This window comes from Triticum dicoccoides, chromosome 6B (genome assembly GCF_002162155.2).
Source record: "Triticum dicoccoides isolate Atlit2015 ecotype Zavitan chromosome 6B, WEW_v2.0, whole genome shotgun sequence".
Classification (NCBI taxonomy): Eukaryota; Viridiplantae; Streptophyta; class Magnoliopsida; order Poales; family Poaceae; genus Triticum; species Triticum dicoccoides.
The window spans coordinates 645,214,408-645,241,526 of NC_041391.1; the positions used below are offsets into that span (position 1 = coordinate 645,214,408).

The following is a 27,119-nucleotide window of genomic DNA, read 5'->3' on the forward strand; positions in this document are numbered from 1 at the left end:
GGTGAGCTCACCCCGGCCGCCATGTTCACACGCACACACTACGCACACACACACATTATAGAATTTTAGTTATAGATTTTTTTTTCTATTTTTTAGTTATAGAAATGTTAGAAATTGTTCTGTTTTGTAGTTATAGAAATATTTCTAGAATTGTTAGTTATATAGAAATATTTTTTAGTTATAGAAATATTTATAGAAATGTTAGCAATTTTTCTGTTTTTTAGTTATAGAAATATTAGAAATGTTAGTTATATAATCAGAAATGTTAGAAATTTTAGAATTAGTTTTAGTTAGATGAATTAGATTAATGTCAAATTGTTAGAATTTGCATATATAGAATGTTAGATTAATGTTACTTTTTGCGGGCATATAGTATTTGTTTTCGACGATATGCCCGGCCCGCATCCTCCCCGTCGACCCGTTCGTGACGACGTCATGCTTCAGAGGACCCATGTCCGGGACTGGGCTTCGCCAGGCTAGCACTGGGAGGTGCTACCTGGAGGGGCGCGCCGCTTGGTGAGGAACCCGGCCTCGGGTCCCGTCGTCGACCCTGATCTCCTTTGGTGGCGTTCACGTGGGCCACATTCGGTGCAGAGGTAGCCGGCCCCGCCGGAGGTGGTGCGTCACCGTGTTAGGGAGGAAGACGAGCACGTCCATCGCTACATGGCTGCTATGGACGACGTCAGGTTCTCCACTACTTGGCAGGTTCTTTGGGCAGATGACTGGAGATATGATCCTGTGATGGTTCCTTCTCTTTGGGTGTCCACCGCCCGCGCCCCAGGAACCGTGAGTGGCGCCCTAGATTCTTCTGTAGTACTCGATCTTTATTAGGTACCTAGCCAGTGATGTATTCGATATATAATATTCGAGACGATGTATTCGAGATTATATATATTATTCGAGACGATGATGTATTCGAGATTATATATTAATCGAGACGATGCATATATATTATGTACTATATGATTCAGTTTTTCCTTATTGATTGCATCCATGCATTGTAATTTGAATACTAAATTGTTCTATATTCCTTCGGTATTAGTTAAGTAAAAGCTATGGCGGACAATACCGGCAGAGACAGAGAAGAGGAATTGTTCGACATCATACGCAACCCTGGCAGGCTAGATGATCTGAATGAAGTAGATGACGGCTCCCAATATCTAAACAATACCGAAGAGGGTGATGAAAAGATATTCGATCTCGACGACCGAGCTGATGAAGTCATGAACTATGATTCTTATTATGATGACACAAACAATGTTTATGATGACACAGAGAATGCTGATCTTCAAATAACAAAGACTACCGGCGAGGTATATCAGGCATCTGGTGATCATCACATGTTTTTTTATTTTGAGATATATGAACGAATCGATCTTCCTTCTTTCAGCCCTCCGGATGGAGCAAATCTGCTTCTATAGACAGCAAGACAAAGCGAGGCCCGGATAGATTGTTGAAGGATGGTGTAAAGTACAACATCGAATCCGTCAAACCTAGTGGTGAACCCCTGACGCCTAAGAACATTGCAAACAAGTGGACTCGTCAGTGCGGAGTTCTTGTGAAGGACAAACTCCCGATCTCCATTCAAGAATGGAAAGAGCCAAAGACTAAGCGCCCAGATGTTACTTGGGTCGACGACAGAGCCAAAAAAGACCTTTGGGAATCTTTGATGGAACATTTCACCCTACCAGATCATTTCACTGAAGCAGATGTGGAGAAAGTCAAGGGCGCTGCTCTTAAGAAGATGGCAATTACATTCAACACCCACAAGAAAACTGTATGGGCCAACTTCCTCGCTGCAAAAAGGAAGACTCCAGAATTCACGGGAACACTGGAGAAGCAAAGAGAACACTAGGACGATTTCGTGAAATTCAAGGATTCAGAATTATCTAAGGAACGGTCGATAAAAAACAAGGCCAATGCCGCAAAAAAGACGCAGTTCCATAGGCTGGGTCCAGGTGGCTACGCGGTGGCAATGCCTAAGTGGGATAAGTCCGAGCAAGAGATGGAGGATGCAGGGGTCACTCCAATTACTAGGAGCTGGCCCCCCAGGTGCAGAACTTGGTTCTATGCGCATGGGGGGGCGTTGGACCCGGAGACAGGCCTGGTTTCACATAAGGCAAGTCTAAAAGGAGCCTAACAAAAGATACTTGACGCAATAGAAGAAGCTCAAACGGGGGTGTTCACGTCCAACAGAGAGAACGACGAGCTTACGCGCGCCCTGGGAAATCCTGAACACCCGGGAAGAACACGAGGCAAGGGCGTTATTCCCTGGTATGAGGGCTTTTCGGACTGGAACAACGACTACAAGTCCCGTGCAAGAAATAAGATGGAGGAGGAGAAGAAGAGGAAGCTGGAGGAGGAGCAGAGGAAGCAGGACGCAGAATGCCTTGAAGGCCTAGAAGCAAGGCACGCAGACTTGGCACTCAAATTCCAGCAGCAGTAGCAGCAACAGATCGACTCATTTAGCCAGGAAAGGGGGTCTCAACAGCGGCATCAGCAAGCGGATGATCGTCCATCATTGAATAGCACCGTTCCATCCATGCCGAGAAGCAGCGTTGGTTCTGCTCCGGGCGACACACTGCTGGATACATACCACCCTGTGGATGACATCATAGAGAACACTGACTGTGAGCTACACTCCAAAATGAAGAACATATCCATGAAGGTGGCGGACGGCGTTGCTTTCACAATTACCCTTGAAGCAACCTTCCATTGCATCCCGATTCCAGAGGGCTATGCTCGTGTCATGGTTGATGAAGTGGTGGAGCCATATTCGATACTAGCACACTGGGAGAGGCCGTACATCATATCATCCTATGGAGAAAGGATTGCATCATCTTTCCAAGTCCACCGACACCGCGTCGTCTGCCGACTCCTCCTCGAAGTTCGCCACCGAGTCAGCAGACTCCCGCTCCTCCAAGTCCACGAACGTGTGAGCCGACTCCTCCTCGAAGTCCGCCACCGAGTCAACAGACTCCCGCTCCTCCAAGTCCACGAACGCGTGAGCTGACTCCTCCTCGAAGTCCGCCACCTCCTCCAAGTCCCCGAACGCTTGAGCAGACTCCTCCTCCTTCATGCCCCGCACAGCGTCAGGCCACTGCTCCTGCTTCAAGTCCGGCACAGCGTCAGCCACGTCAGCCGTCTCCGCCGTCTCAGCAATCACAGAAGAGACATGCCGCAGCTATGGTGCGTAGCGGTACGAGTTGATGTAGTACAGGAAGTACAGGCGGAGACAAGCGATATAAATATGGTCCAAGCCTCGCTCCTCTTCCTCAGAGGCCTTACGGCATGACCGAGGAGCAAAACGCAACCATAGTGCAGGCCCAAGTGGACGCCCATTTTGGACCGAAACCTGCACCGCCACCAAAGGAGAAAGTGCCTGAGAAAACGATTGACCACTTCATTCGTATGGTTAGAGCACCAGCTCCCAAGCCTGTTGACTCAGACTATGAGCGTCAAATCAAAAAGCTACATCGAGCACGGCTACAGAAGGAAGCGAGCTCGAGCTCGAGCCAACAAGCAGCTGATAAAAAATGCGGGAAAACCATTTCCCAACTGGGAGAACAGGCGGCGCAAGCGATCCCCCCGCTTGTTATGCCAACAACACATGAGAGGAGTACGCGCGCCAAATATTATTGTGGGTAAACCATTAGCGTTCCCCAGCAGGGCGATGTGGTAATAACGGAGGAGCATATAATGCAGGCTGAAATGCTCAAGATCTCTGTTGGACAACTCCTTGAAATCGAGCCCATGTCTCCGCTTAGAGAATCAAAAATAAAGCGGAAATATGTCCGGGGCCAACCTTTGGTCCATCCAGACAAGGTCAAGGACCTCCCAACGAGAATATATGAATTGCATCAATGGTACATGAACATTACCAAGATTTCCAATCGAGAGTCCCTCATGGTGAATGTCAATCATGAGCATTATTACCATGAGAAAGCTCTGGCCATTGAGTATTCAGAACTATTTCAGTTATACAATCAAGACGCACTCGACAAGTCTATCGTCAGTTGCTATTGTCTGTAAGTGATTTCTTTCAGTAATTTAAGCCTCAAGCTAGTTATGTAGTGATAATTTTGATCAATTATTACATGTAATTATCCTCACTATATTCTTTTCTGTGGTATTATATGCAGGATGAAGATGTATGAAATGAAAAAATCTGGACGCTATGGCATTGAGTTCATTGACCCAAATACCATTAATGAGTACATATGGAAGCTTCCAGTTTATCAAGCAAATGTAGAGAAAAACATGCTAGAGTTCTTGAAGCGCCTCAATACCAATGAAGATATACTACTTTCTTACAACTTCCCGTGAGTCACACTGTCTTGGTACTACAAATTCTGTTTTTCTTTGCTGGCTTAATTAAGACATGCAAACATGTGCGCATGCAGTTGGCACTGAATCTTGTTAGACATTAAAGTTGAGGAAGGAAGAATTGAATTACTGGACTCACTACTTAAAGAAGATAAAGACCACACCATCGTGAAGGGGATAGTCAACAGGTAATTTCAATCATTATTAACTATATCTCGGCCTATATTAGTTCGTCATTTCCTGATATGAACTATTTAATAACCCCTTCATTAATTTTCTTTGCCGACGGGCAGGGCATGGGCAAAGTTCATCAAGGTGACTCCAGTCAAATGGGCAAAAAAGTTGTTTTGGCATCGACCAAAGGTAAGTAATTAAGTACTGCTAGCTAGCTACCATCTCTTTAATTCTTGTTTCAATATCATTAATTAATTATCATGTTTGATTAATCATTTTCTGATTCAATTCCATTCTCGTAAAGGCCCTGAAGCAGGCGTCGGAGAATAATCTGTGTGCATTCTACGTTTGCGAGAACATTCGCATGATGGTGTCCGAAAGGAGCAGATCTGATAGACAGGACTGGATACGTTTGTCAGAATATTATTCACACCATTATCGATATCTAGTCACACAACTAATACACATACATATTGATCTCCTTCTTAACAGTTCAGAGGTGCGGGATAAGCTCCTACCAGCGGATCGCATACTAGCACTTCAAGAGGAAATAGTCGGGTTTTTACTCGACTAGGTCATAGATCCCAAAGAAGAATACTATTACCCGCTACCGCCCCATGAATCACTTGTCATCGTGCTCTGAAGGCACCAAGGCAACATGTAGGAGAAATTGTATATGTATATACATGTGTATATGTGTGAATAGTTAATGGTGTTGGCTGTGAGACATTCGATATCGATAATTTATTATATATATATATATATATATATATATATATATATGTGTGTGTGTGTGTGTGTGTGTACGTACGAGAAAATCTATTTATATATGCACAACGTGTACAATTTGTAGTATCGTGAAATGCCAGCAAACAAAAAAGAATTAAATGGAAAATAAAGCCAAATTAAAAAAATAAAATTAAAGCAAAAATTAAAAAAACACCCAAACATTTAGTACCGATTGGGGTTACCAACCGGTACTAATATCCTACACGCATCCGGCCTGACTCGTGCCACGTGTTTGCACTTTAGCGCCGGTTCGTGACGAACCGGTACTAAAGGGGGGGGGGGTTTAGTCCCCACTCTTTAGTGCCGATTGGTGAACCGGCACTAAAGGCCGGTTCTGCACTAGTGGATTAAAGTATAAATAATAGCTAACCTGTAGCTAAAACACAAAAGCAGGTTTAGGCCAGGTGGCAGTGCTCTGGTTTTGCCATGCAATAGCTTCTGTGTTCGACTCCCTATACTTTTTCTCTGTGATTTCCTGCGAGCGAGCGAGAAATTATCGCGCGGGGTATCAGGATCGAAGGACAATCAGATCGTTCGGATCTATTCCCTAATACGAAACATTCAGAATTTACAAATACCGATATATAAACTAAAACTAACATACATGTTACATATATATTGCATTTGTGTATATTTGACAAATGTTTATGAATGTAAGTTGCATAATATAATGAAAAAAATGTCCATGAATGTTTGTTGTTGCCATGCAATAGCTTCTGTGTTCGACTCCCTACAGGTGCACTTTTTCTCTGTGATTTCCTGCGAGCGAGCGAGAAATTATCGCGCGGGGTATCAGGATCGAAGGACAATCAGATCGTTCGGATCTATTCCCTAATACCAAACGTTCGGAATTTACAAATACCGATATATAAACTAAAACTAACATACATGTTACATATATATTGCATTTGTGTATATTTGACAAATGTTTATGAATGTAAGTAGCATAATATAATGAAAAAAATGTCCATGAATGTTTGTTGAGGTCCATTGATGAGGTGATATGTGTGCATGTTCCGAGAACATCATCTAAAACCCGAAAATATGCACACAAAAAAAATAGAAAAAATATTTCAAGGGAGCGTCCAGCACACGACGCATGGCGACTGCTGAGAATGCGCCAAGTGGCGCGCTCTCATTTCACAAAAAATGACCCGTGCGGGGCTCTCGCAAGGAGTACTCACTATATAGTTGCTCCCCCGGTTAGGAGCTCCATGAAACTGGAGTTTTTTTTTAGGTGAACTGGAGTTGTTTTGTAGGACAACTACATACAAACCTTAAAAAAGAGAAAGAAGAGATACAAAAGGCCCACAAGTTAATCCGTTTAGTGAAGGCCGTAAGTTAGTTATAAAAGCCCAAAGTACATAACAAGTGCACATGGCGGCCTAGCCCATCTCAGAGTCGACACCCAGCGGGCTGGCCGACTGTCGGAAAGCGCGGCGGCGTTCCCCTTTCTACTACGGCGGCGGCGGCGGCGGCGATGGATCCCGGAGAGGAGGTGACAGAAGGTCAGCCAGGTAGGTAATGGCGTTTCTCTACCGACCCAGCCCCGCCTCCCCCCTCTTTGTGTGTCGATCGATTTGTGTTTGATCATGGCAAGGATAGACAATTAGACATGGAGTTTCAGGTTGGCTCAGAATGTGGATGCTTGTCCGCCTTGCCTTGCACTGCATTCGATAGATGGACGGGCAATCCGATTACACTGGTTCTCAAGTGGTGCCTACTGCCTAGAGATGATGACTGAGCACAATCTGTCACCGACCAGAGCTGTGATTGAAGAATTGAGCTTCACTGTCAGTTTGAAACTTATTAGATTACCCGCAAGCGATTTGCGCTCCACGCATTACTTGATCCGGTCCATTGCTCTGTGTGGGTGCTTGTGCTGCTTATTACTCCCTCTGTATCAAAATATAAGATGTTTTTTTTGATACAAAGGGAGTGTAAAAAAATGTCTTATATTTTGATTAGGGGGGAGTGCCAATCAGGATGAAATTGGGGGTGAAAGCCCCTTTCGGCCCATTGATCTGATTGTTATACTACTACTTGGTTTAGTTTGTGATGCTTTAGTTATAGTAGCAGCAGGCTCACAAATAAAAGAAAAACATTACACTATTACATATTGCTCATGTGGGTCATTGGATCCTGAGATGTTTGTGGGGGCTTAAATAATTTGCCATGCACATTTATCTATGGTTTTGCCACTACATTGACGTGATAAAAAATTTACAATGAGAGGGATGAACTGTTCTGTTCTATGATACATCATGTTCTAGTTAATTAATGTACATTCACAAGAAAAAGGCTATAGCATCACAAACTAAACCCATGTATAGTGCAGGTTCACAAGAGAAATGCTACTATCTATCTATTGGCATTTTGCAGCAAGTTGCCTATGCGTTGCGGCGTTGGCACAGTTCTTCACTTTCCACGACTCCATTTCCGGGACTTACTTGCGGTCGCCATGGTCCGCAGGATGTCCAGCGGTCTCCAGTCGGTGTCGGACGTAAAGGTCGGTCGCTGCTTCCGCTCCAGGTTACAGCACTTCAGCGCCAGCCGAAGGAGCCGCTCAGCCTGCACCTCTGGCCAGCTGCCGGCAGATGCGTCCAGCAGGCCGTGCACCGCGTCCCTCCTGAGCGCCTCCTGTACCTGCTCGACGATGTTGAGGTCAAGCAGCCCCGTGAGCACCTGCAGGATCACCACGCCGAACGCGTAGACGTCCGACTCTGTGGTGAGCTCGCCAGTCATGAAGAAGATGGGGTCCATGTACCCCATCGTGCCCATCGGGTTCGTCCGCCGGCAGACTGTGTCCTCCTCCAGGGGCTTCATCTGCACAATGCGCGCCGTTCCAAAGTCCCCTAGCCGGCTCACATTCCCGGCGTCGAGAAGGATGTTCGTCAGCTTCAGGTCCGCGTGGATGATAGCGTGGGGGAAGCTGGAGTGGAGGTGCGCTAGAGCGGAACGCTGTTCGGCGAGGATCCTGATGCGGTCCTTCCATGGTAGCCCCTTGGAGAGCCCATCCATGAGCGTGCCATTCGGGAGGTGCTCGTAAATGAGGATGCATGATTCCTGGCACACGCCAATCAGCCTCACGATGTGTGGGTGCTCGGTTCTGCTCAGTACCACAACCTGGAGAGTTCCAAACACGATTCAGGAGATGCCTCTCCAAGTAGTCAGGTATGCAAGTATGTTATCTACTTCTGCGGGTTCTTTTATATATAAGGAGGAAACAGTTCTCATAAAAGAAGTGAAGAAACAGGGATCATACTACAGTTCAGATAGAACTACTTGCTTTTTTGAGGGTGGACTACTTGCTTATTGCTCTGTATTAAGTTTGCTTCTTCTTATAGTTAATCTTATGCTATGTTGTGTGCATACTCAGATAGTTAAATGAATGACCTGATAGAATGTTTATTATATTTACCTCCTGCTGAAACTCTGGGAAACCTTGTTTACCATGGGGTTTACCGTGGGGTCCCAACATCTTGATAGCCACTATGACACCACCTAGTTTTCCTTTGTACACTGGGCCATAGCCTCCTTCTCCTATGAGATTTTTTGAGTGGAAGTTATTGGTCGCTTTCTCAATACGCGACATGGGGAACTCCGAAATGTGATCTGGAATATGCAGCTTCGGGTATCTATTTTTCAATAAGGTTCTCTCCCTCAGCAAAGCACTCCCTTTTCTGGGTGACAAGATGCTTTGTTCATGATTATAGCCCTCATCTTGCAGATCTTTTAATTTCCTTTGGAGTTTCTCATTTCTTCCTGTACAAAACAAAAAGCTACATACTGAAGAAGTAATCAAGAAGAGATTTAATGGTGTACCAATGTTGCGTGATATACACCTTGTGTCTTATGATTTTCTATCTCCTATTTTTCTGTTCCTGAAGCACAATGTCTCTAGCTTATCTTCATCGGTGTTAATTTCATTTTGAATGTTTTATTATTTTCTAGCTTACCTTCACCTAGGCATGTTTTCCGTCCAAGCTCTACTGTGTCCGATCTCAAAAGGAATGGACTGTAACAAAAGTTGCATCATGTGACTTTTACCATCAATTTTGCAGCCTCTTCAGAAATATTTCTGGCACTCTGTATCTCATCAGATTTATCAGCACCCTCTTCGGAAAAAATCTCGACCTCCTCATAAGCATTTGATTCCTCGACGCCTTGTTCAGCTTCCTGCACATCATACGTGAATGGAGCAAAACTTAATGTTATTTACGCAAATTGCACATTTCAAAAGTCATAGGTAGCACTTGTTCTTTTTTACTAGATACAGTTCATCAACCTGTCTATGTGGCAGCAGTGGTAAATATAATTTTGGTCAAACATGCTTAAGCACAGAGTGAATTCTGTTAGATGTGTATAGTTCATTGTGTACATCCCCATTGTATAAGGGGCTTTTCTGCACTTTCACACACATGTATATGTAATGGCCTTTGGCCCTCAGGGAATACTAGTTGTTCATTCCTAACATGGTATCAGATGCTTAGGTTCCCCTTGCTCCCCCGCACGCTGCAACTCCGTGCTCCTCTACTCGATCTCTGGCTGCCGCCGTCGTTGCTCGCCACTTCCCCCCGCTCCCGTTGCAGCCCGAGGCTGGTCTTGCTCGCTGCTACTTCCCCCGCTTGTCTCCTCTCCATTCCCGCTTTTGTCGGCCGTCGCTGTCACCCCGTTCGGCAGCTGCCGCTGCTGTGTTGAAGCCGCCTCGTCTGGTCGCCGCTGCCGCCAGGTCCGGCTGCTCCCGCTGCCCCCAGGTCCGGCCACCGCTGCCCCCAGGTCCGGCCGCCGCCACCCCCTGGTCCGGCCCCCGCCGCCCCCTGGTCCGGCCACCGCCGCCCCCAGGCCCGGCCGCTGCCGCCCCCTGGTCCGGCCACCGGGACTCCTTCTGGTCGCCCCTCTAGTCATGCTCGCTTCAGATCGAGCCTCCTGCCTCTCTGGGTGCGCTTGATCCGTTCGGGCGTTTGCCTCGATCCAGATCGGGTTGAGGGCCAGTTGACCAAAAAAAAAACGCGGACAACAGCAGCAGAGTGACTTCCTCATGTCCTCTTCAGGCTATGTCGCGGTCCCTCGGTGCTCGGTGATCTTCGATGGCACCAACTATGCTGAGTTTGTGGGCTTCATGCGCATCCATATGCGTGGCCTCCTTCTGTGGGGTGTTCTCTTTGGCGAGGTCTCCTGTCCGCCATGCCCGGTGGCGCCCGTGGCACCAATCCCACCCGTGCCCCCGGTCCTTGCTGCTGATGCTTCTCAGGCTGACCGTGATGCTGCCAAGGCTCTGGATGATGATGCGGTTGATGCTTATGATCAGCAGGTATCCGCTTATTCTGATGCTCTCTCTGTGTACCGGGATGATTTGTCTGCTTACACTCAGTGGTGCAATGATGATGCTTGAGCCGCTGCTGTGCTCACCGCGAGTGTCCTCCCTCAGTTTGCTTCCGAGTTCATGTGACTTGGCACAGTTGCAGCGATGTGGTCTTATCTCTGTCAGCGCTATCAGCCCTCTGGTGATGCTCTCTACCTATCTGTGGTGCGCCAGGAGCACGCACTCCAGCAAGGTGATTCCTCTGTTGATGAGTTCTATTCACAGTGCTCTGCCATCTAGCGCCAGCTTGACTCTCTTCGGACAGTTGTTTGTGGAACCTGTCGTTGCTGTCAGACTACTCGGTCTGATCTGGAGTTTCAGCGGGTCCATGAGTTTTTATCTCGTCTCCGGTCGGAGTTTGAGCCTCGACGTGCTCACTTGCTTGCTCTTGGTCGTGTTCCTATCTCAGAGATACTTGCTGAGCTTCGGGCTGAGGAGACCCGCCTTCGCTCTGCTGGGTTGCTTCTGGTTCCGTCAGTCTTGGCTGCTCGTGCCCCTGTGGCGTCTGCTCGCCTCACTGCTCCGCCGCTCCTGCCTACTCCTCCAGGGGGGGTGAGCCGTCCTCCTTATGCTAAGAAGGGCACGTCGCGCCGCGACATCGTCTGTGGTTACTGCTCCCGGTCAGGTCACCCAGAGTCTGACTGTCGCCAAAAGAAGCGAGATCAGAGGCGCTCCTCCTCCAGCGGGACTCCCGTGTCTTCCTCGACTCCGTCACTCACTGACCAGGACATTGTTCGCCTCAAGCGCCTCCTTGCTTCCTCAGGCTCTACGTCGACTGGTTCAGCTGCTGCTGTGACTGCAGCCCCTTCTCCACCACCGCAGGCATCTACACAGTCAGGTACATCTTCGTGGGTTTTGGATTCTGGAGCCTCCTTCCACATGTCTTCTGATTCCTCTGTGTTGTCTTCTCTCCGACCTCTTGATTTGCCTGTCAATGTTCTTACTACTGATGGCACACCTCTTCCTGTTGCTAGTCGTGGCATTCTTTCCACTCCATCTTTTTCTGTTCCGAGTGTTTCACATGTTCCTCGCCTTACCATGAATCTTTTTTCTGCTGCCCAACTTACTGATTCTGGTTGTCGTGTCATTCTTGACACCGACTCTTGCTCCATTCAGGATCGTCGCACCAAAGCTTTGGTTGGTGCTGGCCCCCGGCGCCGTGAGTCAGAGGGCCTTTGGGAGGTTGACTGGCTTTGTGTTCCTTCCGCTGCCACCACCTCTGCCAGCTCCCGTGCTCTTGCTGCCTCTTCGTCTGCGTCCTTCCAGCAGTGGCATCATCGACTTGGTCACATCTGTGGCTCTCGTTTATCTTCGTTAGTGCGTCAGGGCCTCTTAGGGTCTGTATCTGGAGATGTCTCCTTACATTGTAATGGTTGCAGACTTGGCAAACAGACTCAGTTACCTTATCCTACTAGTGAGTCAGTATCTCAGCATCCGTTTGACTTAGTTCATTCTGATGTCTGGGGTCCTGCTCCCTTTGATTCGAAAGGTGGTCATCGCTACTATGTTTTGTTTATTGATGATTTCTCTCGCTACACTTGGCTCTACTTCATGAAATCTCGTAGCGAGGTTCTCTCTATATACAAACGTTTTGCTGCCATGGTTCACACCCAGTTTGCCACGTCCATTCGTACTTTTCATGCTGACTCTGTTGGGGAATATATCTCTCAGCTGTTGCGTGGTTTTCTAGCGGACCAGGGTACTCTTGCCCAGTTCTCATGTCCTAGGGCTCATGCTCAGAATGGCGTTGCCGAACGCAAGCATCGTCATTTGCTTGAGACGGCTCGTGCGCTAATGATTGCTGCTTCCCTTCCACCCCATTTTTGGGCTGAGGCTGTTTCCGCATCCACCTATCTCATCAACATTCAGCCATCGACTGCTCTTCAGGGTGGTATTCCTCTGGAGTGTCTCACTGGTCGCTCTCCCGACTACTCTGCTCTTCGTATGTTTGGATGTGTGTGCTATGTTCTTCTTGCCCCCCGAGAACGCACCAAACTGACTGCTCAGTCGGTTGAGTGTGTCTTCCTTGGCTACAGCGATGAGCACAAGGGCTATCGATGTTGGGATCATGTAGGTCGTCGCTTGCGCATCTCGCGTGATGTGACCTTTGATGAGTCTCGTTCCTACTACCCACGTTCTTCTTCCTCGAGTTTCTCTGTCGATGACCTTGCTTTCCTTCTCCTTCCCGATACACTCCACTACGTGCCTCCTGTGTCACCTCTTCCTCTGGCACCTCTCCTCCCCTCTCCCTCACCATCGACCCCATCCTCTCCCTCACCATCGACCCCATCCTCTCCATCCTCCTCCTCCACCTCTCCACCATCATTTTCAGTCTGTCGCCCTCTCTCACCGTTTCCTCTCCACTATACTCGTCGCCCTCATACTGAGGATGTCTCCCCTGATGAGCCTTCCACCTCTGGTGCTCCTCCCTCCACATCTCCCCCGGTTCATAATCTCCGTGCTCGGCCTCGCCCCCCACCTGATCGCTACTCCCCTGATCGGTATGGTCTCTCTGTCATTGCTGAGCCCACTTCCTATCGGACTGCCATGACTCAGCCTGAGTGGCAGCTTGCGAGGGCCGAAGAGCTTGCTGCCCTTGAGCGCTCTGGCACTTGGGATCTGGTTCCTCTCCCTTCTGGCGTTCGTCCCATCACCTGCAAGTGGGTCTACAAGGTTAAGACTCGCTCCGATGGTTCTCTTGAGCGCTACAAAGCTCGTCTTGTAGCCCGTGGTTTCCAACAGGAGCAGGGACGCGATTATGATGAGACATTCGCTCCTGTGGCCCACATGACCACTGTTCGCACTCTTCTTGCTGTAGCTTCTGTTCGTCAGTGGTCTATCTCTCAACTTGATGTTCAGAACGCTTTTCTCAACGGTGAGTTGCGTGAGGAGGTTTATATGCAGCCACCACAGGGGTACTATGCTCCTGATGGTATGGTCTGTAGACTTCGCCGCTCTCTATATGGTCTCAAACAGGCCCCTCGCGCCTGGTTTGAGCGCTTCGCCTCTGTGGTGACCGCCGCTGGTTTCTTGCCCAGTGACCATGATCCCGCGCTGTTTGTTCACACGTCTCCTCGTGGTCGGACTCTTCTCCTTCTCTATGTTGATGACATGATCATCACTGGTGACGACACTGACTACATCGCCTTTGTTAAGGCTCGCCTTCGCGACCAGTTTCTTATGACTGATCTTGGTCCACTTCGCTATTTTCTTGGGATTGAGATCTCCTCGACCTCTGATGGCTTCTACATCTCCCAAGAAAAATATATTCAGGATCTTCTTGCTCGCGCTGCTCTCGGTGATGAGCGCACGGTTGTGACTCCTATGGAGCTCAACGTTCAGCTTCATGCCACCGATGGTGCTCCTCTTTCTAATCCCACTCGCTATCGTCATCTTGTTGGCAGTCTTGTCTATCTTGCTGTTACGCGTCCTGACATCTCCTATCCTGTCCACATCCTGAGTCAGTTTGTTTCAGCCCCCACCTCTGTCCACTATAGTCATCTCCTCCGTGTTCTACGATATCTTCGTGGCACGATCTCTCAGCGCCTTTTCTTTCCCCGCTCCAGCTCTCTTGAGCTCCAGGCCTACTCTTGATGCTACCTGGGCTAGTGATCCCTCGGATCGACGCTCGCTGTCTGCTTATTGTGTCTTTCTTGGTGGCTCTCTTATTGCCTGGAAGACAAAGAAGCAGACTGCAGTTTCTCGCTCGAGTACAGAGGCTGAGTTGCGAGCCATGGCTATGTTGACGGCTGAGGTGATCTGGTTACGGTGGTTACTTGAGGACTTTGGTGTGTCTGCTCCTACCTCCACTCCTCTACTGTCCGACAGTACCGGTGCTATCAGTATTGCGCGTGACCCGGTGAAGCATGAGCTCACCAAGCACATCGGTGTGGATGCCCACTTTGTGCGTGCTGCTGTGCAGGATCAGACTCTCGCTCTTCACTATGTGCCCTCTGAGTTACAGTTGGCTGACTTCTTCACGAAGGCACAGACTCGAGCGCAGCATGGGTTTTTCCTCTCCAAACTCAGTGTTGTTGATCCACCCTGAGTTTGAGGGGGGGGGGTGTTAGATGTGTATAGTTCATTGTGTACATCCCCATTGTATAAGGGGCTTTTTTGCACTTTCACACACATGTATATGTAATGGCCTTTGGCCCTCAGGGAATACTAGTTGTTCATTCCTAACAAATTCAAATATAATGGAAAAGGCACTCGAGGTGCCATCTTCATTAAGCTCAAATGCATAGTACATCATGGATTACAAAACCCTGGATATTTGCAAGAGAGAGCAAGGATTGTACAAAACCCTGGATATTGTTTCTGTATGTGTGGGCAACCTTAAAGAGTGAGCAGGTAGAATTTCTGAATGCACATGTTTTAGTAGTTGTCTTGAAAACAAAACGAAGATGAGTTATCACCTTTGCTGATTGATCAGCACCCTCCATCTGAATAACCCCATCCCCACTGATGATATCATCTGCCTGAAATGAGACATACTAGAGAATACACCACGAGTTAGGACCAAAACTCTGAACCATAGTCATGAACTTGTAAACTGAAACAGTTATTATTTGCATATGTGTAGTGCTCTTTTGGATAAAAAAGTGGGTAATGCTAGGTTACTTACAAAATCACTTGGTGGTGTTGTGTATCCATCAGATTCGTCGCTCAGCTGAGTCAGCTCATGTATAGATGCTAACAAATCAGAGCTCCCCCTATTTCCAATGCTTCCCGTATGTTTCAGATAATCATTACTGCACTTAGGAATGATCTCATCCATCAAGTAATTACTGGATTTGATCCAGATGTCTGCAGTTATGGACTTAAGACAAACTATACCTAGTGGACATGTATTTTCCATTGAGCACCACCCAAACCTGACAGCATTTGCGAAGCTCCTCTTGCTTTGCCATTTTCCTGCATAACTTGCTTCAGTGTTATACAGTTATATCCACTAAGGTACTATTAATTTTGTTGAAGTATACGTGGATTGCCCAACCTTCTCCATCAGTTCAGGCTTTTGATTCTACTGGTTGGTGCATGAAACTTAATATGGCATCAGAGCCAAGACTCGAATTCAAGGCCTGGACAACGCACTATTAAGAAATAGTTACAGCCTACATCGATCGCACGTCCAAGGCCTGGAGCAGCCTAGAAGTGAGGGGGAGTGCCCCCCTCCTCTCCATCAGTTCGGTCTTCGGTCTTTTGGATAAAGCGGCTGGTCCATGAACTTACTATGGTATCAATGCCAAGAGGTCTTGTGTTCAAGTCTCAGTTTTTGCAGTTTAAATAAAAAATTGCTTGCACTCTTTCTGTCCATGTTAGGCCTTATCGAGCCACATGTGAGAGGGGGTGTTGAAGTTCAGACTTTTGATTCTACTGGTTTATGCATGAAACTTGATACATTTATTGTGTACATGTTACATCAAGTAACATATATCAAGAGGGAATGCTCTTTTTTGGGAATGCGTTCATTTAAGATCTCACCTTGAACCGATGACAATTCTCTTTATTTTGAGCTTCTTTATCAGGTTTACAAGACCAACAAGAATGTCATCGTGTGTGATGTAATGTGCCTTAACCTGCAAAGATACATGCCCTGTTTATGAAACATGTCTTCTCTGAAATAGGTACCTTATAACTCTTATTCTTCAGAAGTTAGCGTAATATTGGTTTGATCCGTCTCCACATGATTTGTGTGCTTAGTTATTAGCATCGGATAAAACAATTATTCAGCTTATGTCTGGGTTCATCCATGATCTCAAAACAAATACTCCTTCCGTCACAAAATAAGTGACTCAATTTGAGACACTTATTTTAGGACGGAGGGAGTACCAAATGGGTACAAGACTTTTTGGATGAACACAAATTGCTCTGCTGTAACCTGATTTATCTTAATTTGAACTTAAAATCTTAGGATAGAGATCATTACCTCTCTTGTATCACACAGGCTTTTATATTGTAACAACATCTTAACCGTTGCTTCTGTTTGTTTGTCTCTATGCATCTCCTTCTCCTTTTCATCTGCAAACTTGTATAGCAACTCGCCACCCACTGCAGTTGTTGAGTAGAAACAGAAAATTATTTATACAGCCCATAAAAATAAATTTATACTTTATGCTGTTTATATTTGTGTTGCAATAAGTGATGTGTGTAATAAAATAAAAACTCAGCTGGTGGGGGGAAACTGCCCCCACGGTTTTGCACTAAGAAGAATCTCTTCCTGGCCTGATCAAGAAAAGGTCCCGAAGGCCGGCTGCTTGGACGCGCCACAGGGTGCCCAGGACATGTGGGCCACATGTATAACACAGGACCTGGAGCGCTACTAAGGTCACTGCAACCACTAGGCTACAGGCCTGTTCGCTCATGTGTGTAATCTTCTACAACATTTTTAGTACCGACAGCAGTTGTTATGTGTGCATTTGTCAAGAATAAGATGAGAGCAGGAAAAGGCTGTTTATCATACTGGGGAAGTTGATTAGGCATTTCCTTTCCTGGCCTGGTAGACAAATTAAATGTGTATGGTATCTTTTTTCTGAGAGAATAAGTATATTGGTATCTAAGATGGCTACATTTACTAAATAATGATAAAAATTTGCGTTCCTATTATCTATCTCTTTGAAATGCTTCTTTATAGGATTGGATAGTGTATTACTTTCTATTCACACACAAGTTGAAAGACAGTACACTGAACTGCACATGTTTTCTTTTCTGATGAAACATCTTTTAAATTTCCTTTTAAAAAATGGCACATGTGTGATTATTAGAGCCTGAACCAAGATCTGATGTTAATTCTTGATTTTTCCTTCTGATGGAAAATATTTGACTGAAGAAATCTTACTGAAAGGCATCCACTTGGATGGCCAGTGAACATTGACAAGAACTAGTGTGGCCCTTGGGAAATTTGCAGCTGCCCATAATATGTTAGCCTTCTCTCTTTTGAAGTTCTTCCCCACCGCGATATGAACCTCTTCTTGATCCATCTTTCTTGCTCCCTATATATACCGTTAAAAATCAAGAATTAATATTAGATCTTGATTCTGCTTTTGCTATCTTGTTCAGCAGAACCTGAACCATAGAAGCCTCACCTCAAACGCGAAAAGGTGAAGATTTCTGGAAGTGGTCTAAAAGGCTTATGAAAGTACCTAATTGTGCTGCACCACTTTTCATCAACCCAGGGGCATCTTTTCCCTTTTGTGCCTTTGCTCTTCCTAGGAAGTGTCAGCTCATAGAAGGCCTGAAGGAGAGGCAATGGTGGTGGTTTTAGATAGTGGCCTTGGATTTGGTCTTCCTGTGACTGCATCCAGCAGCAGTGAGCACACTATCAGGTCAGTCTCTTGCTTTGGGTCCCAAGTGTAGTCCAATGAGAAAAATGTTGTTTCAGCTTAGGAAACATTGGTTTACCCATCGAGCAGCTAATCCAATTTAGAAATGACCATGCTGATAATAATTTATTTTTTATTGGCAGGAAAACTTGTCTGATTCGGGTGAACTTTCCGTGAAATTTCCACTGCTTCCAAGGAACTGTTGTACATGCCTGCCCCTGGTTGACTGACTTTTGATGCGTAGCAACGAAGTCATCTAATTAGATGGTGATCATCCCATCTCCCTGGCCGGCAATGCCCATCAAAGGGTTGCTTTCAAGATGCGTAAATGTTGTCCAGCACATATAGTTTTGATATGATTAGATGTATGCAATAATGTTCGTTCTCTGCAGGTGGCTTTCACACAATTCTTGCTCCCAGGCTGTCAATATAGTAATGTACATCAAGGCATCTCCTGTTTTCTAAAGCATCTGATGATTAGCATATACTAGCATTATACTTTGAACTACAATACGTGAAGAGGGGTGCAGCTTTGGATGATTGGAATCTCTGTCGGACTCATTTGGACGGAAGTGCTTGTTGAGAAATTGCATGCTTTCAGAAATACGGTATCCCAGTGTGAGGACAGCGACCGGAAGGTAGGTTAGGAAGTGATATGTCAGAGATGAATTGGACTCTTGCTAAAAATCAAGGTCCAGATCGGATAGATCAGGACTTCAAGGCAAATGAAGTTTCATGCTGGTTACCGCCTTACCGGCTTCTGAAGGACCAATATATAATAGATTGTGCTGGCAATTTGGTCAGTCATCTCAGACAAGGACATCATACCTTTTGGATTTGTAGATCAACCGCATTGATAAGAAAATTCAACAAACTTGGTATTGTTCAACACGAAGGATCTGTGTCATTGACAAGAGGATAAAATAAGCTGATCATAGGTCATTGAAGTTTGATTGCTTGATCATTTTGGACTTTCGGAATAGACAGATCGATGCTGCAAATATTAGATTTTCAAACTGGATTTAACATGTAAAATGACACTGTAGCATATATGGTTGTAAATAATTGATAGTTCCATGCTGATATGCACTATTCATTCATGGAACATCGACATTCAGAGGCCAGTCATTACCACACCAATATTGATTGTTCATTCAAGCAGTGTGCACATGCAATGGTGGTATCATGACCAAAACAGTTTTCTCTTTATAAATCCATGTACAAAGTACAGCATGCCACTGATGGAGCTCCAAACTATTATATTTTACATACACGTTTTGCTGAAGAAACAAAATGAAAAGCACTGTGTATATCTTAGATCATTCTTTCTGAATACACACAGAAGCGTTTGGTTTTTGCGGTTTGTGCCTACTAATCTGTGCAAGGAGTTACGCGCACACCAATTTTTCATCTCAAAGTTCCATGGTGATAAAGCTAACATATTAATTTGCATTTGTCTGCAGCCATTCTTGGATCGCAGAACGGAGGGCATGGTTCGGCAAAAGATCACGGTGGAGTAGCTCAAGATTTGTCATGGGTGATGTATGGTGGCCATTGTCAATCCACTCCCTTATAGCTTCGGCTTCATAGGTAAAACCATCTGCAGCAATTAGAGGTTCCCTCATGATATCCTGCACCATAGAAATGCAAGGGTGAAATAACCTGAAATAACAAATGTTGTCTATGCAAGAAATTACTGACTTTGTCTAAAGTTGCTAAGAATGATAAATTGGAAACAAGAATTCAGGGGAAAATTTAAGGTTAATCAAGCATGCTTACACACTTTAATATGTCAAAATGAACAATAGAAGAAAACAATATTCACCAAGTTAAATCTATGACTCACTCACCTGTAGTATTGGACAGATGAAGTAGGGCGGCACACCTCCAAGGTCTTCGGATACTGACTTAAATGATAAGGAACACAACATGATGGAACTAGACTTCAACATTGGTTCAAGTACAGTCCAAACCTCCGTTTGCAGGTCAGGACGGTTTTTTCTTCTGATTTCACAACATTTCAGACCTACCCGAGCCAATTGCTCAGCCTGCATAGCTGGCCAGCCCCCAGCAGATGAATCCAAAATTGCTTCCAGGCAACCCTTTTCCACTGCCCGTTGCACATCTTTCAACAGCCCGAATCCTGGTCTTCCAGTCAAGAGGCGCAACAGCACGATTCCGAAAGAGTATACATCAGATAGGGGGGTCAGGTCACCAGTCATAACATATTCAGGATCAATGTACACAAAAGATCCCTTTGGGTGGGTATGCTTATATAGAGTGGTTGTGCCCCTGAACTCATCAGTGAACATTCGGCACACGCCAAAACCACTGAGCTTTGCTACATTACTAGCGGTTGGGGCGCCACCTGGTGGCGCCTCGTGAGAGAAAGCTAAGTGGTGGTGGGAGGCGCCCCTTTCACTTTCCTGTTTACATTATCTATTGTTATTGCATCAGATTCAAAATATCAGGTGTATATTAAGCAACATTTAGCCGAGACAAAACCGGGATTTCAGATCACCAGGAACAAAATACAAAATTCATCACACTTGATCGAACGAGTGACACATGCATCTTGGTGCTAATTAACATCACACTGATAGAGTACTGAAATCATCTCTACAAAAAGGAAAAAAAAGAATGAAGTGAAACATGTAACAGCAGTGACATGCTCTGTGACCTAGATAACCAAGTAAATCAAGCTAATAGTGCAGGGAGAGATTCATACTATACTTTAGAGAGTTCCTTCTTTCTTGCCTCCGACCATGCCTCCTGTGCTGCAGCTGCGTGCCAGCTGACGCATGCCAATACCTCTAGCTAGCAATGGCCGCTGTCGCCTCCGCTACAGCTAGCCCCGACAGCCAACACACAACCCTCAGCCACCGTGTCGATCTTCAATTCTTGAAGCATACATCACAGCACCAATTTGGAACCAAATGTGATATCTGTAAGAAGATATAGACAAGAAAAAATTTATTGTTAACTTCTTATGCACATAACACTCACAACTTGTTGATGACAGTAGAATTAGTTTTTCAAGCAGCAAGACCTTGCACACAAAAACTTAGAATAATAGTTAAATATCGGTGGAGTTTTGCATATTCAAATTCATTATGCTTTTTAAATGATCAGTTTCAGCAATTCACTCCAGTTTTAGGCATAGCTCTTATACAAACAGTAATTAATTGAATGCATATAACATAGCAAAACATAAAACTCATTTATGCTCGTCTTTCTTTACTTTGAGTAGCAGATTGCATATCGTGATGCTTTTCTATTTCAGCTGACAAAGAGCATGTGTGTTCCAGAAATTAGCAATTCTTGAATTCTCTAAATAGGTTAACATTGTTCTATGTGTATTATTTATCCACACCTAGATGGATGACCTTATGTGTGTTCCAGAAATTAGCTATTCCTGGATTCTCTAAAAGGTTAAGATTGTTCTTTCTGTATTATTTACCCACATGTAGATGGATGAACTTATGGTATGTTGTGAGAGAGAGAGAGAGAGACTATGCGAGGATGGTAGGTCGTCAATATATTAGCTGGCTGTCAATCTACATGATGTACCTTGCTGTTTTTGAACTGGAGGCAGCAACAATGAAGTTCTATTTCGAGGGTACTTATCTTGCAATAGCTACATGGATCATAAAAAAGAAGAAACATAAAACAAATCTTGTGGTGTTCAGCAAAACTAATAATTGTGCAAAGAAAGAACTGATGTCAATGCAAGCAGAAATCGTACTGCATAACTGTTGATCAAAGGCATATATTCATCAACTGCAGCTCCATGAAGATCAAACACAGATGTCGAGTCACTAAGATAAAATTATTTGTACTACACATGCAAGGTTTTCAATTCGCTATTCAGTTCATGAATGTTTCAGTGTGCACGCACATGTTTCACTAACTTTTAATGGGTGAAAACAAAAACATTGCATCATTTTGATTTTCACGAAACCAAAAAGTATGTGCGTTTTGCACAGGAAACAACATACTTGCATTTATATTGTCCGCAAAAAAATAAAATTGGATAGTATTGACCATTGAATCCTAGTAAGGCATAGTTAAACAAATGACCGTAGCAATACAATAGCATTACCAAAGAAAAGCAACGGGCATGCTCCTCTAGATCCACACATAAAAAAAACTTCCAGTGAGCTCACACTTGATGCAGTTGAAAAAGTAGCTTCCGATTTAAAGTGATTCTACATGACATTGCTACTAAATCCTCTTTTGCTAAAATAAATACATGATACTACATAATCACGAGCTGAGCATAGGCCTGCAACATTTACCTCCTTGTTTGCGGTGGCGTCCTCCTTCCGCTGCTTCTTCCTCCTCTTCTTGCGCCGGTTCTTCTTCTTCTTCTCCTCCTCCTACCTCCTGTGGTCTGCGTCGCCAAGTTCCATCACGGTGTCCTTGTCAACCTCCTCGTCCAGTGACAGGGAGATCACCCCGGCAAACCCAGGTTGGCCTCGCGCCACCGCACCAAGAGATCAACGGTGTTGCAAGGAATATGGATCCACAACTATTGATTAAGTCAGTAGAATCAGAATATACAGTAGATGTGATTCTTTCAAGAGGTTAAATTTAGAAAATAGAATAGATAGCGATATGCCATTCTGAAAGTAAGGTCCATCTGGTGTCATCTTGGCCTCCAAACTGATCGAGCATGCCCCGCTCTATGCAAACTATAGTATGACATTCTGAAAGTAAGGGCGATGTAGTCTGTAGGAATATTTCTGTTAGAAAAGGGAAGCTGCATAAGAATCATATCATAGGAGTATTTCTGTAGTATGTCGTAGTCAATCAAAAACAAGAATCATGAATGGGTTGTGAATGAATTAACTGACACTTGTACAGCATGTATATCAAATGTAGGAATAATTTAAGCACAGCAAGCTGGACTAGCTTCACACCATCTTCAGAAATTCACCACCAGCTAGATATCTGCTTACCTGGCCACACGAAAGGACTCCACCCTCTCACACCGGTGACCCGTTCCGGCCGCCGCTCCACCCAGCATGACAGAACCCGTCCTGCCGCTCTGCCTCCTCCCCGGCGCCATCGACCATAGGGACTCTGCCATCCATCTGCACGGATCAGGATTCATTATTGAGTGTATTGAGAGGAAAAAAGGGTTAGCAGACGAGATGAGAGGGGGTGGGGCTGTGAGGGAAGGGGAGTGGAGGAGGCGGCATGCGGGGGAGAGGCGGAGACGCCGGCGATCTGCAGCGTTTCATCCACCGCTGGGGCCTCTCCTCCCGCCGTCGGTCGCGACCTCTCCTGCTCCTGGTGCCTCCCAGTGTGGCTTCCAAGGTCGATCTCCACCGGATCTGGATTCGTTGTTGAGAGGCAAAATCGTCGGAGACGAGGCGAGGGAGAGAGGATCTGGCTGTGAGAGAAGAGGAGAGCCGGTCGATGTGGAGCTGGCTTGGTACACAAATGGCTAATCTTTTCTTGCGTTCATCTTGAAGCTTTGCACAAAGTTCATTAGTTGTTTCTGTGAGTCTTTCGACTTCCTCCAGTGTTGTTTTCAACTTATCCTCTATTTGATTCTTTTGCTTCACTTCTCCGAAGTACATATTCTCAGAGGCTCGTGCCTGTTGGACAAGCTAAATGTGAGAGTATTTCGTTAAAAAAGTTAGCTGGCAGTTACTGGAAACAATGGATCCAAAATTGTTTACAAATTTATTATTGATGATGGTAAAGTTCGTGATGGTGCTTCATAAGCACAGTAGCAAGTGTATCTTCCAAATAATGCTCTTACTGGCATACATCATACAGTTGAAATAACAGTTAACATCAGTATACTTGACATGACTGAAAAATGCAAATTAAGCTATACTTACTTTCTGGAAAGCCTCAAACAACTCCCTTTCTGCCTTTTCACGACTGCAGTTGTCTTCATAAGCTTGTTTTCTTACACTCTCCAACTCCCGGAGCATATGCTGGAATTTATTGTCAGCCTCATCAAATTCGTGAACAGTTTCCTGGGTGAGATAAGGTAAAAACTTCATGTCATGTCAAGGTTTTCTTGAATGTTTAATATCTTCATCCTATTTCGTGTATTTATCAAGCAAATTCTTCAGCATGGACCACATTTGAAGTGCATATGCATTTCTGATTGCTTCATCAGTGACCATACAAAGTTTAAGTGTGGATGCATATTGCTTACTGAAGATGTGGAGAATATAAATGAAGCAGCTTCTTTGTTCCTTGAAGTGTAACTGCTAAACTTTAAGTATGCCAAAATAAATATCATTTATATAATTGTGTTTACCTTTTCATTACCGTCGGATCGTCTGAGATTTGGTTTGTGCAGCCATGTATTTGAAACACACCACATCTCTGACAAGCTAGTTGATCTATCCACTGAAAACTGTTGAGCGCCAGGCTTTTGTGTACCTTGCGGCATTGCCCCATGGCTAAGGGGAACAGCCTTCCTAGTGTAGAGAGAATGCAGACAAGGAGGGTAACATGTCAAATGCAGGCTGGAGTTCTGCAACGTAAGTGAAGAGTATCCGGCACTCGACCAACCGTACTTACGGTAAACAAGCGTTCCTTTGCAGATGTACCATATTTTGCAGGAAGGATCTGCCCTCTGTTCTACAACCTGTGCTTTCTTGGACTTGAGGGCTTTCATTTTCCTGAACTCTTGAACGAGGAGTTAGTTTTCCCTTTTGTGGTAAAGGGCATTCACTGATGACCATGATGTGTTTAATTAGTAATAATAATCTATAAGTTTTTAAGAGATCACTCAGAAATTTGCACACATACTTTGTGTAATGCTTATCAGCTGCTGCCCCCATGACAAGGGCAGTGACATGATGCTCAGTGATGAGCTGCACTAGTCCCTCTGCCACATCATCTGATTCAACCACCAGCTTCTCAGCTTGTACCTGTGAGATACATGCATAGGTCAATTTTTGAAGCAAGCATATAGTACTAGTTTTCTTGGCATTCTGGTGTCTGATATGTCTGAACCTTTTCCTGTGCACATAGGAGCAGATGTTGGTCCAGACTGTCATTGATTCTCTGCAACTCCATCTTCTTGTATGCAGTCAGCTCCTGCTCTTGCACCTGGCTAGCAGGGATCCTGGCACCCACTGTGAACAACATTGGAGGTATTAACTTTCACAACCATAATTTACTATCAGCAGAAACTCTATGCTATTCGAATCCTGCAGGATTTTAGTTGATCTGATTGCATCGCATCCAAAATATGCTAAAACTATTTTGCAATCATGTCAGGGTAATAATGACTCATGTCTTGTTTATGCTGTTCACTCTATTGAAGTACTAGTAGGTAATGAAACTACAAAGCTGCATAGAAGAACTTCTTTTTGAAATGGGGAATATACTAATATCATGAAGAATAGAAGAACTTCTAATCCAAATTAAAACAAAAAGGAAAGAAAAGAAAGAAGAGAAGTGAAAGAGGAGGGGATGAGGCGCACTGATAGGGATGAGCTTGTGCTGGGGGCAGACATGGAGCAGCACAAAGGCGGTGTCTTTGGGGAACTTGTGCAGTGCCCACAGCACCATCGCCTTGGACCCGCCCACCGCCACGTACACCTGCTCGCTGCCGCCGGAGGAGGAGGAGGGGGAGGATAGCCCCGACGAGTCGCCCCAGTGCGAGCCGCCCGCCGCGTCCATGGCAGCTAGCTAGTTAGCTGTGTCGTTCTCTCTTGCTGGTTAGCCAGCAGCTCAGGTCAGCTTTGGACTTGTCCCCTGCGCCTGGCTGCTCTAAGCCTTTTTTTTATACACCATTGATTCAGTAACCTCTTGACCCATTATATATATTTTTGTGCACAGATTGACTCGTTATGGTAGGCTGGCAGCTGTACACACACACCTGCTGCCGGCTTGACTTGTTGCTGCCAAGAGTTGCCCGGCAGTTCCCATGGCATGGCAGGGGCTAGCTGTGTTCGCCTTTCTGACGGACGACTTGTGCAAGTTCTCTGCTTTGTGAACGAGCGACCGCTACCACGGCTGCATCCAGTGGCGGACCTAGAATCACATGCTTGGGGGTGCCACGGTTCAAAGTTTACACTAAGCATCATCATAATCTCAACAAATAGTCTTAAACTAGCAACAACTTGGGAGTATATAGTAAAATTCATTTTACAATTTTGGACCCAGGGCACCCCCACTGGATCCGCCTCTGCTGCATCATCGAGCAAGGCACTCACTTCACTTCACTTCCCTACTGTAAGTCTTCTTCTTTACTCCTCTCCTATGGTTTTCATGATCGCACACCACCTGTGTGTTCGACTGCCCAGCCACATGCTCTCGATCAACTCAAGGAAGACGGCGCAACAAAGTCTAGTGCTTTTCTTATGACGCGGGCTGCTAGCTGCTCTCATCGCCATGATCTGACGGTTGTCTACTCTAGTGGAATTATCAAGTCATACCAGTAAAGATCGAAGATTCATGGTTAACTGATGAAGTAAAACACATCACCTTTTCATTCAGTTTGAATGCACACGTCCTCTTGGAGAGTTACATGGTTAGATCGGCAACGACGGCACATTAATTTGACTAGGCTGTTCAGGAAAAAAATTGAGAGGTTGGAGCATTAATTTGGAAGCTGATCTTGAGAAAAAGAAACGCGATCTCCTTGTGGAGTCTGACATTCTTGATGTCTTTTCTAAGGAAAATAAACTTCCAGATGATGATAAAAAATGTATGAATGATATTTAAAAGGAACTGGATTATATTCGAAAAAAGATGAAACCGCCTTATGGCAAAGATCTAGGGATAGGAAATTTGTGTTGGGGGGTAGGAACAATTCTTATTTCCATGGGTTAGCTAATCAACATCATAGAATGAACCATCTGGTTGTGCTGATTGGTGATGACAGCTCTGTCTATTCTACCCACCAAATGTTGGAAGTTGCTACTTCTTTTTACAAAAAATCTTTTTGGCTTTGAAGCTAAAGATCATATTCATTTAGGACATGATTTTTGGTCTGACTCTGATCTAGTTACAGATGAGGAAAATGATAAGTTGCAACAACCTTTATCTGAAAAAGTTATTAATGTTGTTATGAGAGCAGACTCGAGAGATAGGTCTAAGGGCAAAGCCAGCGCGGGTCCTAAAATCTGCCTCAAGTGTTCGGACCAGATGGTTCA

General features: G+C 45.2%; 2 protein-coding genes, 1 long non-coding RNA gene and 1 pseudogene across 3 annotated transcripts in view; 1 reads left to right on the plus strand and 3 right to left on the minus strand.

Moving 5' to 3' along the window:
• Positions 1–7,707: 7,707 nt before the first annotated feature.
• LOC119326032 lies at positions 7,708–17,140 on the minus strand (annotated as a pseudogene).
• Positions 17,141–19,182: 2,042 nt separating this feature from the next.
• LOC119326300 (U-box domain-containing protein 70-like) lies at positions 19,183–20,414 on the minus strand (the record flags this gene model as incomplete). The annotated part of the gene is made up of 2 exons (XM_037599981.1): positions 19,183–19,610; positions 19,830–20,414. Coding segments are annotated over 2 exons (774 nt in total), but the record flags the coding sequence as incomplete, so codon positions are not given.
• An 88-nt stretch (positions 20,415–20,502) lies between these two features.
• LOC119326299 (U-box domain-containing protein 33-like) lies at positions 20,503–25,040 on the minus strand. The gene is made up of 6 exons (XM_037599980.1): positions 24,763–25,040; positions 24,266–24,632; positions 23,835–23,975; positions 22,941–23,585; positions 22,278–22,724; positions 20,503–20,924 (listed from the first exon to the last, which is right to left on the minus strand). Exons 1-4 carry the CDS (start codon positions 25,011–25,013, stop codon positions 23,124–23,126), a joined length of 1,221 nt encoding a protein of 406 aa, XP_037455877.1. The 5' UTR covers positions 25,014–25,040; the 3' UTR covers positions 20,503–20,924; positions 22,278–22,724; positions 22,941–23,123.
• The window catches only part of LOC119326301, a 3,042-nt gene continuing 932 nt past the window's right edge, over positions 25,010–27,119 (plus strand). The window contains exons 1-3 of the long non-coding RNA XR_005157896.1: positions 25,010–25,109; positions 25,472–25,696; positions 25,801–26,196. This is a non-coding gene — a long non-coding RNA (uncharacterized LOC119326301). The remainder of the gene's footprint in view (positions 25,110–25,471; positions 25,697–25,800; positions 26,197–27,119) is intronic.

What these genes read in the sequence shown, in the direction of transcription:
- LOC119326299 (XM_037599980.1), bottom strand. Translation starts at nt 25,013, where the DNA reads ATGACAGTCTGGACCAACATCTGCTCCTATGTGCACAGGAAAAGGTTC. An exon ending in GATCCGACGGTAATGAAAAG is followed by an intron (nt 23,976 to 24,265) that starts GTAAACACAATT and finishes TATCTCACCCAG; the next exon opens with GAAACTGTTCACGAATTTGA. An exon ending in TGTTTGAGGCTTTCCAGAAA is followed by an intron (nt 23,586 to 23,834) that starts GTAAGTATAGCT and finishes CTTGTCCAACAG; the next exon opens with GCACGAGCCTCTGAGAATAT.